Source organism: Malus domestica, chromosome 07 (genome assembly GCF_042453785.1).
Source record: "Malus domestica chromosome 07, GDT2T_hap1".
NCBI lineage: Eukaryota > Viridiplantae > Streptophyta > Magnoliopsida > Rosales > Rosaceae > Malus > Malus domestica.
The window spans coordinates 2132831-2151994 of record NC_091667.1 but is presented as its reverse complement, the minus strand read 5'-3'; the positions used below and the strand labels follow the sequence as shown (position 1 = coordinate 2151994).

At 34.2% G+C, this 19164-nt stretch overlaps 1 protein-coding gene and 1 pseudogene across 2 annotated transcripts; both read left to right on the top strand.

Moving 5' to 3' along the window:
• The first annotated feature begins 8587 nt into the window (after positions 1–8587).
• LOC103438464 (protein PNS1) lies at positions 8588–12287 on the top strand. Of its 2 annotated transcripts, none has more exons than XM_008377003.4 (5): positions 8588–8810; positions 8926–9345; positions 10071–10985; positions 11245–11478; positions 11632–12287. In XM_008377003.4, the coding sequence occupies exons 1-5, from the start codon at positions 8793–8795 to the stop codon at positions 11806–11808; spliced, it is 1764 nt and encodes a 587-aa protein (XP_008375225.2). In that variant the 5' UTR covers positions 8588–8792; the 3' UTR covers positions 11809–12287. The 2 variants fall into 2 exon arrangements, with proteins under 2 accessions (XP_008375225.2, XP_070680488.1); XM_070824387.1 differs by having other exon boundaries at positions 8640–8810; positions 8890–9345.
• Positions 12288–15126: 2839 nt separating this feature from the next.
• Positions 15127–19058, top strand: LOC103438529 (putative disease resistance protein RGA4; annotated as a pseudogene).
• The last annotated feature ends 106 nt before the right edge of the window (positions 19059–19164 follow it).

Genomic DNA, 19164 nt, shown 5'->3' with positions numbered 1-19164 from the left:
CGGGTTGTCGAATACGAGTCCAATGATGCATTCAGGTAACTCAATTCACTGTTTCATGCATAATTAATTGTTCTCCTATATGCGTGATTATAGTGCGATGAGTTGGAGCATAATGAATCAGGGCTTTTGCTATTCCGAGTATGCTTGTTTATTTTGTGAAGGCACAATTAAACTCGAAGTCCCTATAGATGTCAACTTATGATTTATGTGAGATGACTGGAATCATTCTTTCTGCATAAAGATTCATTAGACTAATATTTGGTGTACACATTGCTCTTCTATTTTTGAGTTAGAGCCTGTGTAATTGGATTGGGTGGAAAATAATGTTTTGTTGCTATTTTGTTGTCTCAAGCAGATGTAAGATTTCTCATTAACTTGCTTGAAACTTGGAAGCTTGCATCATGATTTTCCATTATGAATTATGATAATAGAATTTGACTTATTGTTGCTACCAAATACCTGTGGCTTTTATGTGGGTCTGATTGGTTTGAATTATTCTAGAAAAGCAAAATTGGATTATACGAGTATCCATAATGACGTTTTTAAAATTATGAGTGTAATTCATATCCCAATTTTGGTTACACTATATATAATAGGTTTTGGGGGTGTTGCCATATATGTGAATGATGTAGTTCGAAATTTTTGGGTTCGTTAATGCCAATATCTGCACTGTATAACCAAAAACATGTGAAGACTCTTGTGTTAGTACCTGCATGAAATGATATAAATTGTTTAGTGAAACCTTGTTGGCAAGAATGTATTCTGAAACTCATCTCACTTGATATATTGTAAGTGTAAGAGATTTGATATTATGTATTAAATCTATAAGTACACTAAATTTTATTGGATGATCATCTTGATTATCTTGTTTTAATCAAGATGACTTGTGCCTTTATATCCAGACATTATCAAAATTTAGTTGATCTTGCTCGATGGGTATTGAACTAGTTAGGATCAAATTGAATGCAAGAATATTGTGCTTGCTATTCTGATTTTGATTATTGTTGAAACTGGTGATTTTGGGTTTATGTGAGATAAGTTTTTCCGAATGGATTGTGACTATTTTTTGATACATAGACTGTTTGCATAATGATTTAGGTGTATTTGACTAAACTGAGATTATGCAATTGGTAAGGAATCGGGAATCAATTGGTTCATATCTCCAGTTTCTTTATTGGCTGTGCAGTACATTCTGCTTATGCTTAAGTGGGAGAATCATATGTTCGAATGTAAGCATAAGGTTATTTAGGCCGGCCATTATAATTCATTTGGATGCTTGAAAACCAGATTATGGTTTTATTGAAGCAATTGGTAATTATTTATGTTACTTAATTTGTTTAAGTAATGAGAAGTTTAGTGCTATTTGCTGGAACTAAACTTAACTTGATATAGTGGGAGCAAATCAATTTATGTGTTTGTTTTGGTCAAGTAAAATCACATTGTTGTAAATACAAATTGGATGAATGTGATCATGGAATTTGTTTGCATATTGGTTGCGGCAATTGATCACATTGATAAGACATTTAGTGTATTGCAATGACTGTTAGTTAATACAGTTGATATTAACTTATACTTAACTTGTTTGTGTTAAGTATAGCCTAGATAAGTGGGAGCAAATTGGTTTGGTTTTTGCTATATTGGTTCACATAATTACAAAGTGCAAATTAAGTATGTTGTAACTTTTGAGTTAATTCTGCGATGTAACAGAAAAAATTCTTAAGTTCAATATTTTAAAATGCATGGGTAAGTTGTATGTGAGGTTAAGCTTTTGTTATCCAAAAGATTTGGTGGCTATATGAGTGAGAGTAGACGTCTTGGTTTACTTTTGAGCTTAGATACATTGCTATGAACATGAACTGGACATTGTGATTTGTAAGTTAAATCTGTATTTTGTGTTGCAGAGGCAATTATAAATTCATTGTTTTGGTTTATGTAAGCTGGTTGTATCTATGTACTTGTGTGTTGGTGAATGACTTAATTATGTGATCACCTTTATAATAATTTGAGATGATTATCTGTTAGTGATCACTTCTATCTAAGTATGATTGGATAAACTGAGTACTTGAAACTGTTCTCATACTCAAGTGGGAGAATGTAAGAATATGAGTATGAGTATGAGATAGAGAAGTTTTAGGACCAGTTATAGGTATTCAATTTGGATAGAAAGTCCTATTGATGAAAGGAATGTTGATCCTTGACTGAAAAGGATTTTGGTTAGCATTAGGAAACAAGTGTTTGTTTCCGATGAGGATTTTGATAGGAAATCCTGATCTATTTTGGTGAAGTCTATATGTATATATATAGTGACCTTTCTTCTCACAGAACTAACGCTCATATTGGACCATAACCTATCTGTGAGTCGAGCTCTTGACAATCTGCAAGAGAAGAGAAGGATCACTGAAAGTTTGCTGCAATGGCTACGGGTTTTGGTGCAGCTGCAGGTATGTTTTCCTTTCTGGTTATTTATGTGCACATAACTGGGTTGGTTTCCTTTTGTTTGTGGTTCATGCTTTGGTCTTGGTGTTTGTTTGTTTACAAGTTCTTACACATAGCACTACCAATGTTGCTACTATATTATGGTGAAATTAAGTATGATTTCATCATAGCACTACCAATGTCGCTACAATATTATGGTGAAATTAAACGGGTTTTATACCCTAGGACTCTAGGAGGGGGAGGGAGATTGAGCTAAGCCACAAAAAGATTATAATTTATTGAAAACGTCATTAATTTGAGTCGAACCATGAATCTTTCACTTTTTGATTTTTTTAATTTTAAATACAACGATATTCTACTTTAAAGGGATATTCTATTCTAGTGGAGGGATATCTGGGCTAGACCACACAACAGGCTAGTCACAAACTAGGTATTAAACATCACACAATTATAATACGTTATTGTCATTCATGTAAGTTGAATATGAGATCTTTTACTTATAAATAAAAAACCGTTTAGTTCTAATATTGGTGCTCTTTGTCATTTAGTACTATGGTCTAGTGATATTTCTCTTCATTTGTAAGTGAGAAGTCTTAAGTTCGATTCTCATCAAATACGAATTTAATTATATTATTGTTAATTCATTGTGAAGTTAAACTTATTCCTTTCCTTCAACGAAGATAATATTGTTCAATAAAAAAAATAAAAATTGATGCTGTCTATTTCTACTTTGTAATACAATAATTTTCCGTCCTTTAATACAAAAGGACGGGACTGTGATGCAGACGCATAAAACGAAGTTGAGGTGTATCTGAGTCATCCATCTGATGGGCCAGGCCCACTAATCTCAACACCTTTACATCTTCTCACCCGAAGGTGGGGCCCGCCAGATGGTCTGTCACATCCACGTGGAGTTTCTGGTGCATGTAGTTCTCCAATTTCGCTTTGACTTTTCTCAATTTTTACTTTTCAACTTCAACTTTGTTACAGGTCAAAAGGGTAAGCATATGGAACTATGGAGATTTTACACGACTTGGACTAGCATCGAAAATTCAGTGATGCGCGTAGTAAAGAACAATAATACTTTGAGTCTTGACTAGGGGTGGGTTCAAAAAATCGAAAACCGAAAAAAACCGAAAACCAAACCGAACCGAAACCGAAAAAATCGAACCGAACGAAAAAACCAAACTGAATTGAAAAAATTGAACCGAACTGAATTCTTTTGGTTCGGTTCGGTTTTAGTGATTTAGAAACCGAACCAAACCGAATTAATTAAATTAATTTTTTATTTAATTATTTGTTTTGGTATTATTTTCTAAACCCAATTTGTAAGTTAAAATGTGCTAAACCCAATGTGTTGCCAAACTTTAAGCTCAAAATATTAAAAAAAAAGCCTATAAAAACTCTAAACCCTAACATATTATTTCTCCTCATATAAGGTTCCGGAACCAAACCTCCTCCTGAAGTACCTACATCCATCTCCATAGCACTGTCTACTTCTGCCTCAACTTTCTTTTCCAAATCTACTCTCATATAACATGTAACATAATCCATAAACATTTATTTCGGGTAGATTACTTGGGTAATTTGTGATGGAAAAGAATTCAACACACACTAAATAAATCCACCCACGTATTACTTTTACTAATCAAGTTGTCAACTTGCAGTTACAAGCAAACAACCCTGATCTTTGAACAACATCATACAATTTAACTTTTCTAAGTCATTTGTACGATTTTTGTGTTGTGACGTTGTTAGTTTGGACTTTGGAAGACTTGATTGATGATTTTAGTTCAACTTTAAATGTTTATTTTCATTGTCTTTGATTCTAGTTAGAATGCTTATGTTATGATTGTGTTGGATATGTTAAAATTTAAAATTTCAATGTTTTTCATTTTTTGAAAAGAAAAAAAAAACAAAAAACCGAAATCGAACCGAAACCGAACCGAAAAAAATGAACCGAATCGAAATTTCGGTTTAGTTTCGGTTTTGGCAAAAAACCGAACCAATTTAAACCGAATCCACCCCTAGTCTTGACTAATAAGATGAAATATATTAAAGAGTTCACCTTTTAAGTATTTCTTTATTATACATGTATTGTTAGGAAGATTAAATATAAAGAATTTTAACGAAAAACTTATGGTACTGTTCATTTTAACAAAAAATCACATTCTTACACTAAAAAGTCAATCATGGTATTATTCACTTTGCTCTTTATTTTGTCTTTATCGTTAAAACTCAAAGTTTTCAAACCATTTTCATTAGTTTTCCTTTATATAGTACCAGAATTGACTTTTTAGTGTAAGAATGATTTTTCGTTAAAGTGAACAATACTGAAAGTTTTTCGTTAAAGTTCCCTAAATATAAAGACAAAAATTTTAAATTAAATAATATGTCATCAATATGAATAAACATGTTTATCATGCTTAAATAATAAACTAATCATTAACTTTTAGTCATTTAATTTTCAAAATTTTGTCTATAAATTTAATTTCTCTAACATTATCGTTATAATAATATGGCTCCTACTGATAAACTACACAGTCTACACCCCAACATCTTCATTGATCAACAACGTGAACTTTGGTGATGGGTCCGACCATTGACCGTTGCCGTCGCTTTTCTCAACATTTTCGTCTACTCTCTTTGTTTTCATGTGTCTCGTTGCTTTAGATCCGAACCGGCGAGCTAACCACAATTTTAAGATTAAAGACCAATAAACCATCCCTTGAACTATCACTAATCAAAGCGATAAGAAGATTGAGAATTTTGGGATATGGGGAATTTGGGCGTGAATGAGGAGGTTATGGCGGTTGTGACTCGTGAGCTCTCAATTGGTGCTTTTTTTTCTCTTTCTATTCTTGTAAAATTAAATAGTATGATTTTTATTTGTTTTTTGTTTTTGTTTTTTATGCTAATTGGGGCCGAAAATACAATATTACCCCTACTCTTAACAGACTTTTAATAGAAATCACATTTTTGAGTTAAAATTCATAACCGTCTTTCACTATAAGAGTTAAATCTTAATTTTCTTTTTTTACCATATAGGTCATCATGCAAGTACCACATGACCATAGAAATAATTAATCCAATTTGACCAAAATATAAATAAACCTCGTGTTAACACACTTGAGCGACCAATGAGTGAACACCACTTAAGCGGTTTCATTTTTTTTTTAATGTTGAACACAACTATATTAATTTGAGGACTAAGTTTATACTTTGCTTGCTTGTTTGTTCCCAATTGGTAAACGCAAGCAATTTATGGAATTTCATGCAACATTAATACAAGCATACGAAAAGGTGGGTTTTTGTTTTCTTTTTGCATACGCCTCTTTCTCCTTTACTCACACAAAAGTCAATGCTTTGCTTCTTATGCCACCATTACTCATTTTTATAATTTCATCTCATCTGTCCAATAATTCCGCAACCATAAAATCCAAACTTCCGTTAGTCTAAACCCTTCAACTATTTTTAAAAGAGATGTCAAAATGTCTAACTTAGCACTAACATTCAAACAAGACAGCAACAATATTTTCTAACCAAAAATTTAAATCTGATGTGGCATGACATAGATTGACATATGTCACCCTTGCTGCCAAAATTAACAGCAGCTTCAAATTTTTTTAATTAATTATTTAATGCATTTTATTGATTAATTAATGGGTTTATGATGTTTCATGTCTGCTTTTATTTAGACTGAATTTATATTAATTTAAATGGCCAATGAGTTTGCAGATGTCTCGAATTGCAGCTTCAACATACATTGCAGCTTCTTCGTATTTGATTGACAAGCCGGCAACACGCATCCTGTAGCTTCTTCGTATTTGCAGCTTCAGCACACATATCTTGTTAAGAATTTTTATTAGAAAGTTTTAACGAAAAGCTCGAGGTACTGTTCACTTTAATGAAAAATTACATTTTTACATTAAAAAGTCAATCCTTATACTATTCACTTTACCCTTTATTTTGTCCTTATCATTAAAACTCAAAGTTTTCAAGTCATTTTCATTAGTTTTCATTTTTTATCATTTTTTATCATGAGTTATTATAAATGTAACTTTTAAAATATAAATCAGAAATTTTGAAAATAAAATAATATAATAAAATAATAGTTTAATTTGACATATAGAGTGGAGAATACAACTTTAAAAATGTCAAAGTGCCACATAATCTGCAGAATTTGAATTTTATGTTTAAAATTTGACAACTCATTTGAAGATGAAAATGAATTTTCTCATACAACTGATGACACTTATCTATATTATCGGTGGTGTTTCAAGAAAGTTTCTCTATGCATTGAGGGTTGTTTGAAAATAAACAGCATATCTTCACACACCCTCTCTACTGTCTCAAATACTAATTTTTATTTTTAGCCAACAAGTTGAATAAATTAAACGAAAATAAAGAACAAGATTAAACATGGGCTTGTAGTGGCTGTGTAAGGGGAACAAAAATGTGAGTTTATCATTTACCTTAGAAATGGTAATAAATTTAATTTAGGTCAATAAATAGTTTTATATTTCAGAATAAGTTAATGTTCATTTCATTTATAAGTACTAGAAGATGAGCACACACTTTGTGTGTAAACAATTTCATTTTCTTTTTTGTTTTTTTTATTAAGGAGTGTAATTAGTTTTTACATTTTTTAAAAAGAGTATGGAATCTTTTAATAAGGGCATATTTTTCTTAATATTACATAATTACCATTTTGCCCTCTTTATGTAAATATTATGTATCTAAAGTGAGGGTAAAATAAGAAAGATAGATTATATTCACACACCCCAAATTACTTTTTCCACACCTTTTTAATTTTTTAATATTTTCTACACACCACTAACACTTGATAAAAAATTATTAAAAAATTAAAAGGGTATGAAAGAAGTAATTTGGAGTGTGTGAATATAATCTCCCATAAGAAAAATGAGGATATGGTTGTCATTTTCTCAAAAGATACAAAATTACTATTTTGCCCTTCTTATATAAGTATTGTGTATCAAAAAGTGAGGGCAAAATTGAAAAAAAAAGAGGAAAAAAAGTTGACAATGAGGGTGCTCTTAATAGAATAGATAGATATATCCAATTTGAAACAATTGTGTTTGTACGGGCCAAAATTGTTTTTACAACTAAAAACGTTTATAAGGTTAATGTTGCACAACATTTAATGTTACGAGTGTTTTATTATTAAATTTAATTTTTCATATTTTTTGTTAGAAATATTTCGTTATTAATGTATGTAATTTCTTCCCATATCATTCATTGATTGATACATAGTATTGAACAAATTTCCGTGTTTGTAACTATCTTCCACATAGAAGTTACCAGTGTTCCATAAGCACTTTAAAAAAAAAACACATATTGCATACTTTTTTCAAAAAACACTTATAGCTCGTTTAGATGTGCTTTTAAAATGACTAAAAGCACTTTTGTTGAAAATATTACATACTATTTATCATTCATTGATTGATAAATAGTATGGAACAAATTTCCGTGTTTGTGACTGAAAGCACATTTTGCGTACTATTTATCATTCATTGATTGATAAATAGTTTTGACTGAAAGCACATATTGCATACTATTTATCATTCATTGATTGATAAATAGTAATGAAAAATTTCCGTGTTTGTAACTATCTTCCACATAGAAGTTACCAGTGTTCCATAAGCACTTTTTTTAAAAAGCGCATATTGCATATTTTTTTTTCAAAAAACATTTAGAACTCGTTCGGATGTTCTTTTAAAATGACTGAAAGCTCTTTTATTGAAAATATTTTTAGAACTAATTCTTAGTAAAAATGCAAGTATATTTTGGAAAGTGCTTCTTGCATAAAGCACTTTAAGGGCTTTTGGAATAAAAAAATATTTTCTCTAAAAACGCTTTCAGTCATTTTAAAAGAACATCCAAACGAATCCTTAATTTTTTTATTATATATTCAAACGTATTTTTAATGAAAACATTGGTCATTTACCAGTAGAGGCTGCTTTTTCTTGACAATTCACTCCCAGACACCAACCGCAGAAAAACTCTATTTTAAACGTGCTTCATCCTCAATCTGACATGAACCCACCAGGCCCTCTCTCATTGGTCAAAGTCACACACGCGCCACTGGAGCACGTTAGCCATACCTGTGCTATGACCGGGCGGGTCCCACACAGTCAGATCCTCTGAGGTCAGTATTTACGTTTGTGAAAAATAGGAGAGAAGAGTCAGCATCCACCGGCACCAGTAACAGCACCACCACAACCATGGATAGATAGATAGACTTCGGAGAGATAATTACACAAATACGTACAAAACACGAAACATTCCAGACAACACCACCGCCGCTGACACCGGTGTCACGTCATACCGCCGGCATGGGTGCCGCAGAGCCTGTAAAGCAACCCATCTTTCTCATTTCTTTTTTGCTGTTTAAATTTTTTTTGTTTTTTATTAGCTCTGTGTACATTTCAGTTAATGCCAAAAGGTCCACTTTGCTGTGGCATGTAGGTGGAGGAGAGAGAAAGAGAGCAGCTTGAGGAGAGAGAGGACTATGGGAGGAAGGAGGAGGAGGAGGATGTGAGAGATGTTGAGGAAGGGGAGGTGGGTTTTGAAGAACAGGCGGTGGCAGCTGAGAGAAACATTAATATTAATACTAATCATGGAAATAATAATATCAATCAGAATGAGAGTGAAGGAGATGTTCATATGTCAATGCTGCAGAGGCTGAATCCAACAAACCCTTTGAGAATTGTAATAAATAGCAAAACCAGAGCTGCAACTCCGCCGCCGCCGCCGGCTCGGTTCTCTAATATCAGAGGCTTTGGTGGTGGTCATGGTGGTGCTACTGCTACTCCTTCCCCTCCTCAGTTCGCCTCTCACACCAACACTCCCCAGCATTCTCAGCCTCGTTCTACACCAACCCCACAAGTAAGTTTTCTTTTTCTTTCTTTTTTTATATTTTATTTTAATCTTTCTCATCAAAACAAAATTAAAGTTTTTAAACGACTTAGGATACCAACTTTCTTCAGTTGTAATTTTAAAGCAATTTGAGTGATTTTCAAGTTAATTAAGTGATGCTTAAGAAAGATTAAACAAAGATATCTCATTTTTATTCTTGAAAATTTGAGATTTTTATGTTTGTTTCCTAAATATCCTTGATTAGTGTAGAAAGGAAATGATACAGATCATTTTTCTGGGACTTGTTTATTGAGATTGAGACTTGACGCAAAACAGAGTGCAGTGGCAATCTAGGTTCATATTGCCGATCCATTTAGTGATATAAGGTTTTGTCAGTTAAGTGATGTTTACGAAAGATTAGACAAAGATATCTCATTTTTATTCTTGAAAATTTGAGAAATAAGTTATTTTATCCTAAATATCTTTTGATGAGTTTGGAAAGGAAATGATACAAGCCATTTTTCTGGGACTTGTTTATTGAGATTGAGACTTGGTGCAAAACTGAGCACAATGACGTTATAGGGTTCATATAGCCGATCCCACTGACATAAAAAGATTAATTGTAGAACTTGTGGTCCTAAATATTTTTAATCAGTTTGGCAGCCATTTATCTGGTAGAGCATGAATTTTTTGGGGAGAATTTTTGAGTTATCAATCTGATATTTTAATGGGTTTTGTCTCAATTTTTTGACCAGCCATCTTTTACAACACTGAATTCAAGAAAATACACCAACAAGATGTCTCTGTTTCTGTTTCTTCTGCACATGGTTGCAGCCATTGGGCTAGTCGGTTTCCTTCTGTTCAAGGGAGTTCAAGGGCTGATAGAAGCATCAGACAACAAGGTTAAAAGAGCCGAGAAACGAGTGTTGAAGTTTTTTCTACCACAAGTCGAAGCTGCATCTCTTTTAAGCATTGTTCTTGCATTTGCATGGCAAAAGGCAGTCAGGCTATGGCCTAAGTTTTTTATTCATTTCATACTATGGACCACTTTTGTCATGTCTCTATCTGCCGGAATTCTGCTAATTTGCTTCCAAAAGCCTCCCACCGATGGCGTTGCAGTCTGCTTTATTGCATTTGCGATAGGCAATGGCTTATACGCTTGTTGGATCACACAGCGGATAGGATTTTGTAGCAAGATATTGATCAAATCGCTCGAACCCGTATCAAAGTTCCCCGATTTGAATCAACCCACTTATTGGATGCTTGGGGTCGGATTTCTGTGGATGTCCCTGTTGATTCTAGCTGTGATAGGAGCCTTGAATTTCTACTTTCCTCCACTGATCATAATTTTGTTGGTCTTGAGCTTAGCTTGGATAGCTGAAGTAATGAGGAACGTTGCAAATATGACCGTCAGTAGGGTAATTTCTCTTTATTATCTCAGAGGAATGCAATCTAATACTCAATTTTGCTTCCAGAGAGCCTTGAGTAAAAATCTTGGAAGTGCTTGTTTGGGTTCACTCTTTGTACCTTCAATTGAAGCACTGAGAATTGTTGCTCGGGCTTTAAATTTACTCAAGGGAGAAGATGAGTTCATGTTTTCTTGTGCACATTGCTGTCTCAAAGTCATGGAGTGCATCTTCAGATATGGCAACGGCTGGGCCTTCATACAGGTACATTTATAAGCCATTGTCAATTGACTTTGTGATTCTGTTTGCATACCAACCAAGTGCTTCTTGCAAAAAGCAATTCAAGTGCTTTTCCAAGATTCACTTCCATTTTTGCTAAAGATTGGTACCAAAAACCATTGCCAAAAGCTCTTTCAGTCATTTTAAAAATACTTCCAAACGAGTCCTTATTTTGCACAGCAAAGTATACTAGTTTTGCCAGCTGATCAATATTTCAACAACACAATATGACCAATTGCTGCAGATAGCAGTGTATGGGAAAGGTTTTGTGAGGGCATCACAAGACACCTGGGAGCTCTTTGAACGGCAAGAAATGGAACCAATTGTTGATTCCGACATTACCAGCTCAATCTGCTTCCTAACCGGCGTCTGCAGCGGCTCTATCTGTGTCATAATTGTGGCGGCTTGGACTGCTAGAGTGCACCAAGGTTTCACAGCCACCATTTCCCTCCTTACATTCCTCATTGGATACCTTATGGTTGGTCACTTTTCATACTCTATTATTCATTTTATGCATATGAACGATGTGATCAACTTGTTAATTCTCTAATCTTTGTTGCTTATTAGTTATTTAAATACCTAATTAACACCTTAACCTAACAAATTTCTATTAATTTGATGCTTTTTCCAGACGAGGATAGCCATGGCACTACCACATGCTTGTGTAGGTAGTTACTTTGTCTGCTATGCAGAGAATCCAGACAACAGATTGTTTGACAACACAATCAAGGATCGCCTCGCTTTGATGAAATCTGGTCGAGATGTAGTCGTTCCCACGCCTCGAGTCCCCCGCCGGTTTGCAAGGTAAACCATGATTGGAGCCCCGTTTTCTCCAATGGTACGATATTATAAGGGCATGGGTAATAGTTCGGACAAGGTTTTACATGTTTATAACCTTTCTCTCGAAACATGTACGCGAGGTCTATCATGTACAAATGAGGCCTTCCATACATATGAATAGAGGAATACTATGTTTAACTGGCTCATACATTTTCCGGATACTCTCCTCGGAGATTCGGACTCGAGGAATCGGCCAAATGAGCTCAAGCTAAAATTTCCTACAACTACTACAACTCTGCAAGAGTGATATGGTGGTGGTGATGATCAAGGTTGAATGAAAGAGTTGAACCATTATTGGAAGGAACATGGGGAGCCAACGCGTTGAGACTCCATTGAACAAGGGGCTATAAAAGAAAAATGTCTCGTGGGGCTGTCCTATTTGTATAAACTGTCCTTTTGGCATATACCATATGCTGAAAAGTCCCATTTTTTATTTTATTTTATTTTTTTTCACTGGAATTTTTACCGAAAATTCGAAACCAAACAAAAAAAAAATCCCGATCCAATACCGAAAAATTCTCAAATCGATAATACCGAAATTTTCGAGACTCTATACTGAATCGATCTCGAATGTTTGGGTACTGGAATTAGGATTACGTATTCAATGGTTTGGGAATCTCAAAACGAACCGACATATATATATATATATATTTTAGTTGCGTTGCGTTGCATGCATAAGTGTTGAATTTAAGTAGTTTGATAGTAAACTATATTAGAAATAGGAGTATGAAATTAAGTAGTTTGGAACTTCGAAACTTAGATGGTATGAGGTAAAAAACTTAATTTCAATTGATATGAAATTGGGTGACAAAAATTTAGTACAAAAGCCCAAATTTTAACCCACAGCACAAAACTCTCAAATTTCAGCCCAAAAGCCCAAAGCCCAAAATCCAGTCCCGAAATACTTTGACTCATGTGAATGAGTTGCAGATTAAATCAGTGTTTGAATTTCATCTTTCAAGCGTTTTTTGAATTGCTTGAGTGCTTCAAATCAAATTGTATCTGAATTGCAGTCCATTAGGGACATTTTCATTCTTTTGCTAATCATAATTATTTGTATCTCGAAGGAAAAAATACCTAAACGCATTTGACATTTTTTAATCTTTTACACTTAAAACATCTGCTAAGAAGATGACAAATCCTAAGTGAAATGTCATGTAATCAAATTTAAAGGTAGAAGTAAACTCCAATCGATATGTCAATCTTATGTGGATTGACATATGAATTTTCATATGTCAAATTTGTTAATTATTTTATTGTGTGAGTCTCGTTAATGTACCTATAACCCTTAAGTTGTGAGCAAATGTGAATGTGAATGTCATAACCTATAACCCTCATCTATCATTTGTTTTAGACATCACTCAAGTTGTGAGCAAATGTGAATAGACATTTTATGAAAATTACTAGGCACTAAATGTAATTGTATTATTTTTGTGAAGAATCTATTTATCGGTTAAATATGCTTTAAAGAATTTAAGAAAATTAAACAATTGTATGCAATCCACTTCAAAATCAATGTACATTATACATCGTTATGACGCAATTTTGCCTTCATATTTTTTTCTTTCTTCTTTTAGTATATTTTCAGAATTTATAAGAGGGTACATTTTCTTCTTCTGTATATAAAGATATTCTTCAAAATTTACAAATTCAACCTATATTCATACATGCCTAATATGGTTATACATAATACTCTTTGCATGTTTTATACGCTTTTAAAACTCGCAGTAACGTGTGAACACCTATGTTAATGTCTTTTTAAAAGGACATTAAAAATGGAGAGCCCTTCAGAGTACTTGCTTCCATTTGGATGTTGGCCCTCAGGCTAATTTCATAACATCTCATTTGAAAAAAAAAAAAAAAAAAACTGAAATTCTAGAAACCAATCTATAATAATAATAATAATAATATCTCAGCATCCTTTTTTACTTTTAGTGTTGATTTTGGAAACCAATTTAAATTCATCAATTAATTCTTGGCAGCTCCCCAATGTAGAATCCATCAACATAGAAGAACATAAATAATATCTAACGAAAATTGAATACACAATATACGACAAAAAAGATCCTCCTAGATTTATGGGGTGGCCACGCTGCTTGGGAATACAAAAGTAGTGAGAAAGAAATGGAAAGGGAACCAACGGTTGCAATTTGGTTTGATGAGATGAGAATTTTGACGGGTGGTTTTTTTTCTTCATATTTTCAAATTTTAATGTCGTTGGTTGACCCACCACTATGCAATTGGCTCTTTCTCTTTCAATTTTGAATGCAGTTGCTTTCAGCTTATATATATAATGGTATATTGTCACTTGTACTACTTTTATTGATATTTATTTTCATTTGTAAGTGAAAAGTTTTAAGTTTGATTTTCACCGTAGGGGAATGTGAATTACATTATTACTAGCTTATTGTGAGGCTAAACCCAACTTTTTTTTCCCCTAATGTATATAATATCGTTTGTTAAAAAAAAATTATAGTATGACATTAGTGCATTTGCTTTATGCTTTTATATAAAAATGATGGATGAATAAATTTGGTATTGGAGCCCAATGAAATTGCGTCAACATTATATAGTATTATGCAAAAAATATGAGATGATATAGAGTTATGAACTTATAAGTGTGCCATTTTTAAGAGAGTCCTCTTAGCATTTCTCGTCTAGCTATATAAAATCTATATTTACATTAGGGTGGATGAATAAACTAGTATTGGTCATGTTGGAGACCGATGAAATTGCAAATGTGTTTAGAAAGTAAACTTTCAATCATACGTGTTCGTTGTGTTGTTTATTGTTATTCCAGCTTCTCATCCTTATTAATATATTTATTTTATTTATGGAATGATGCATGAGTTGTTGGATGAAAGCGCAATTAGTTCATGATATATTGGTGGTGGTGGTGTGTTTTTTAATTTGATCAATTTATATTAATGTTTCATGGACCGATAAAATTACAAATGGATTTTAAAAATACAACATAACGTTAAGTACCAAGCTGGCATTAGTGATATTGTGACAAGTCTTTGTTTTTATTTTATGTATGGAGTGGTGTATGGGTACTTGGATGAAAGTGCAATTAATTCAATGTATATTGGAGGTGGCGTGTATTTGGTTTTGGTCCATTTATAATAGTGTTTCACGAACTGATAAAATTGCAGATGGGTTTAAAAAATACAACTAAAGGTTAAGGACCAGGCCGGCATTAGTGAATTGGTGACAAGTCTTTGTTTTAATTTATTCATGGAATGACGTATGGGTGGGTGGATGGATGAATGGGCCATATAAAGACGAGCAGGGACGAGCCATCTTGTACTACGCAAAACCATATTCTCAGTTATAAGTTTCTACTTTAATTCGCTTCATTGTGTTTTTTCTTGTCTTGAATCTAAGAAATGGCGGAAGGAGTTCTCTTCAACGTTGCAGGAGGGATCATTGAGAGGCTAGGCTCCCTAGCTTTCCAAGAGATCGGATTGATTTGGGGTGTCCAAGATGAGTTCCAGAAGCTCAAGGAGACAGTTGCTGGATTCCAAGCTATTCTTCTTGACGCTGAGCAAAAGCAAGCCAACAATGAAGTCAAACTGTGGCTCCAAAGCGTAGAAGACGCAATTTATGAAGCCGATGACGTGTTGGATGAGTTTAATACTAAAAATCAACAGAGAAAAATGGTGCCTGAAAATACAAAGCTGTCAAAAAAGGTATGCCTCTTCTTTCTCTCGCTCAAATCAACTTGCTTTTGGGCTAAAAGATGGGTCTTAAGATGATATTAACAAGAGGTTTGGTGAGGTTGCATCTCATAGAACCTTTTCATAGTCACATTAGCCTATAGATATCCACCTATTAGGAATACAATAGGTCTCTCAATTAACTGCAATAAGTTGTCTATGTTATTATTTTGAATGTTACATATAACTTAACGTTACAAAACTCTATTAACTTAATTAATACAGTTCTTTCGCAATAATGATTATGTCTATTCAAATTCTTACAGGTGCGCCTTTTCTTTTCTAGCTCAAATCAACTTGTTTTTGGGCTAAAGATGGGTCATAAGATAAAAGATATTAACAGGAGGCTTAGTGAGGTTGCATCTCGTAGAATCTTTCACTTAGAAGTAAATCATGAAGATACACGATTTGTAAAGAGAGAGAGGGTCACACACTCATTTGTACCTAAGGAAAATATTATAGGGAGAGATGAAGATACTAAGACAATTATCCAGCTTTTGTTGGATCCCATCTCAACTGAGAATGTGTCAACCATTTCCATGGTTGGAATTGGAGGATTGGGGAAAACTGCACTTGCCCAACTCATATTCAACGATGAGGTGATTCAAAATCATTTTGAGTTGAAAATATGGACATGTGTCTCTAATGTATTTGAGTTGGATATAGTTGTTAAGAAAATCCTTCAATCCAAGCATAATGGGATAGAGCAATTGCAAAATGATCTTAGAAAAAAAGTAGATGGGAAGAAGTACCTACTTGTGTTGGATGACGTGTGGAATGAGGATCGAGAGAAGTGGCTTAGCTTGAAGGACTTGTTAATGGGTGGTGGAGAAGGTAGTAGAATACTGATTACCACTCGTAGTGAAACCGTTGCAACAACATCAGACACAGCTAAATCATACACCTTAAAGGGGTTTGAATGAAGAGCAAAGTTGGTCTTTATTTAGGAAAATGGCTTTTAAAGAAGGAAAAGAGCCACATAATCCAACAATTAAGGCGGTTGGGGAGGAGGTTGCAAAAAAATGTCAAGGAGTTCCACTTGCTATAAGGACGATAGGTGGGATGCTGCGCACCAAGCATAACGAAACAGAATGGTTGAATTTCAAAGAAAATAAACTTTCAAAAATAAGTCAGAAAGAAAATGATATTTTACCAACACTTAAACTAAGTTATGATGTGCTCCCATCACATCTAAAGCATTGTTTTGCTTATTGTAGCTTGTTCCCACCTGATTATAAGATCTCTGTACAGAGATTGATTAGACTTTGGGTGGCGCAAGGGTTCATTAAGTCATCCGATGAAAACAAGGGTTTGGAGGATGTTGCGTATGAATATTACAGGGAGTTGTTGTGGAGATTGTTTTTTCAAGAAGAAGAAAAAGATGAGTTTGGTATAATAGAAAGTTGTAAAATGCACGATCTCATGAATGAACTTGCAATATTTGTGTCAGGGGTTGGAAGCGCCGTAGTTGATCTGAACCAAAAGAACTTTCATGAAAAGCTTCTTCACGTATCTTTCAATTATGAGATTAATTTGTCGAAATGGGAAGTGCCAACGTCCTTGCTAAAGGCAAACAGGATACGAACTTTTCTTTTTCTTCAGCAAGATTTTTGGGATGGTTACCTAAGTTCCCCATGTAATGCACTTTGTACTACAATTGTTTCAAATTTTAAGTCATTACGGATGTTAAGTTTCAATGAATTAGAAATTACAACATTACCTAATTGTCTTAGAAAAATGAAACATTTGAGATATCTTGATCTTAGTAGGAATCACATGGAGAGACTTCCAGATTGGATAGTTGGACTTTCGAATTTGGAAACACTAGATCTCACAGGGTGTTGGAATCTTGTGGAATTGCCTAGAGACATTAAAAAAATGATCAACTTAAGGCATCTCATCTTGGATAAGTGTGAGATTTTGAGTGCAATGCCACGTGGAATTGGTGAATTGAATGGTGTTCGTACATTGAATAGATTTGTTTTGAGCGAAAGCAATTGTTTGGAGAGGGGCGGTAGTGCTGGTCTTGCTGAGCTGGGAAGCCTTAAGGAATTAAGGGGAGACTTGGAAATTGAAAATTTGAGTCACGAGAAAGATGTGGTGTCAGAATCAAATGTTGGTACACCTCTCAAGGACAAACAGCATCTCCATTCCTTGGATTTAAGGTGGAAAGAGATAGAAGATGTAAAGGCAGTTGATGAGGAGGATATTATAAAGTCAATGGAAGTATTGCAACCCCATTCTAATCTAAAGCAGTTGACCGTGTCGTATTATGGTGGTGTGAGGTTTGCGAGTTGGTTTTCTTCTCTCATTAATATTGTTAATCTCGAATTGCAGAGTTGTAACATATGCCAACATCTTCCACCCTTGGATCATTTGCCTTCCCTTAAGAAACTGGAACTTGAAGGGTTGGAGAAGTTGGAGTACATATTACTATCAGAGAAAGAGAGCAGTAATAGTATGAGTGATGAGATGATGAGGATCTCATTCTTTCCCTCCCTGGAGGAGCTCTACATAGCAGATTGCCCTGTTCTGAAGGGATGGTGGAGGGCCCACACTCATAACACTGCTTCTTCTTCTTCATCAACGGAAATACTGTCGTTGCCTTCTTTTCCCTCTCTTTCTGCATTGACCATCCGGAATTGTCCTAATCTAACTTCCATGCCTCTGTATCCAAATGTGGAGAGAATACTTCTCAAGGGGAGCAGCTGGAAGGTTGTTGAATCCTTGTTTGTTAGAGGAGCATCTGATATTCCACATGATGTTGGTGTTGATGTTTCTGCCGCTTCTTCTTCCCCTCATCTCTCCAAATTAACATTTATGTGGCTCCAAGAAATTGAGGATTTGGGATCACTGCCAGAAGAAATAAGCAATCTGACGTCACTTCAGAAGCTTACAATTAAGGATTGCTCTAATTTGGCATCACTGCCAGAAGGGATTCGTGGACTCCCCTGTTTAAATACATTGGTGATTGAGAAATGCCCCATGTTAAGCGAAAGATGCAAGAAAGAAACAGGTGAGGACTGGCCTAAGATTGCTCACATCCCACACATTGACATTCACAATTATTAAGGTGCGTTTTCTAACTTGTTTCAATTCACACTAGCCTAATTCAATATAAACTACGAAATATATGCCAATCTCATTTCTTAATTTCAATTCTTCATTCATCATCATCAGCATTTTATTTTTCTTTTCAGATAACATACCGTGTGGATCAAAGATTTCGTTGTCGGCACTTTTGCTTTCCCACCCACCAACTTCAATATTTTTTATTTTTTTTAGTTTCTCTTTAATTTCCTTCTTTTCAATTATATGAGGCGTCAACCTTTTGAATTCAACATGTGATGCGACTACTTGGAGTGGTTGTATACAATTTTGCTTTTGATCGTCGGGGTTTAGGTACTATGTCCCCCATTTATATCTTTTTTTCAAGTAAAATATTATGGGCGTGAGGGCCTAGCCCCCCAGCTTCGACTGGGTTCCAGCCCTCTTTAAATATTTCTTTTTAATATATGTTGATGTATTGGAAGAGAAACAACCTTTGTCACGTTATACCATATAAGTCGCATACTTATACACAAACAACGGTAAAAAGAATTACG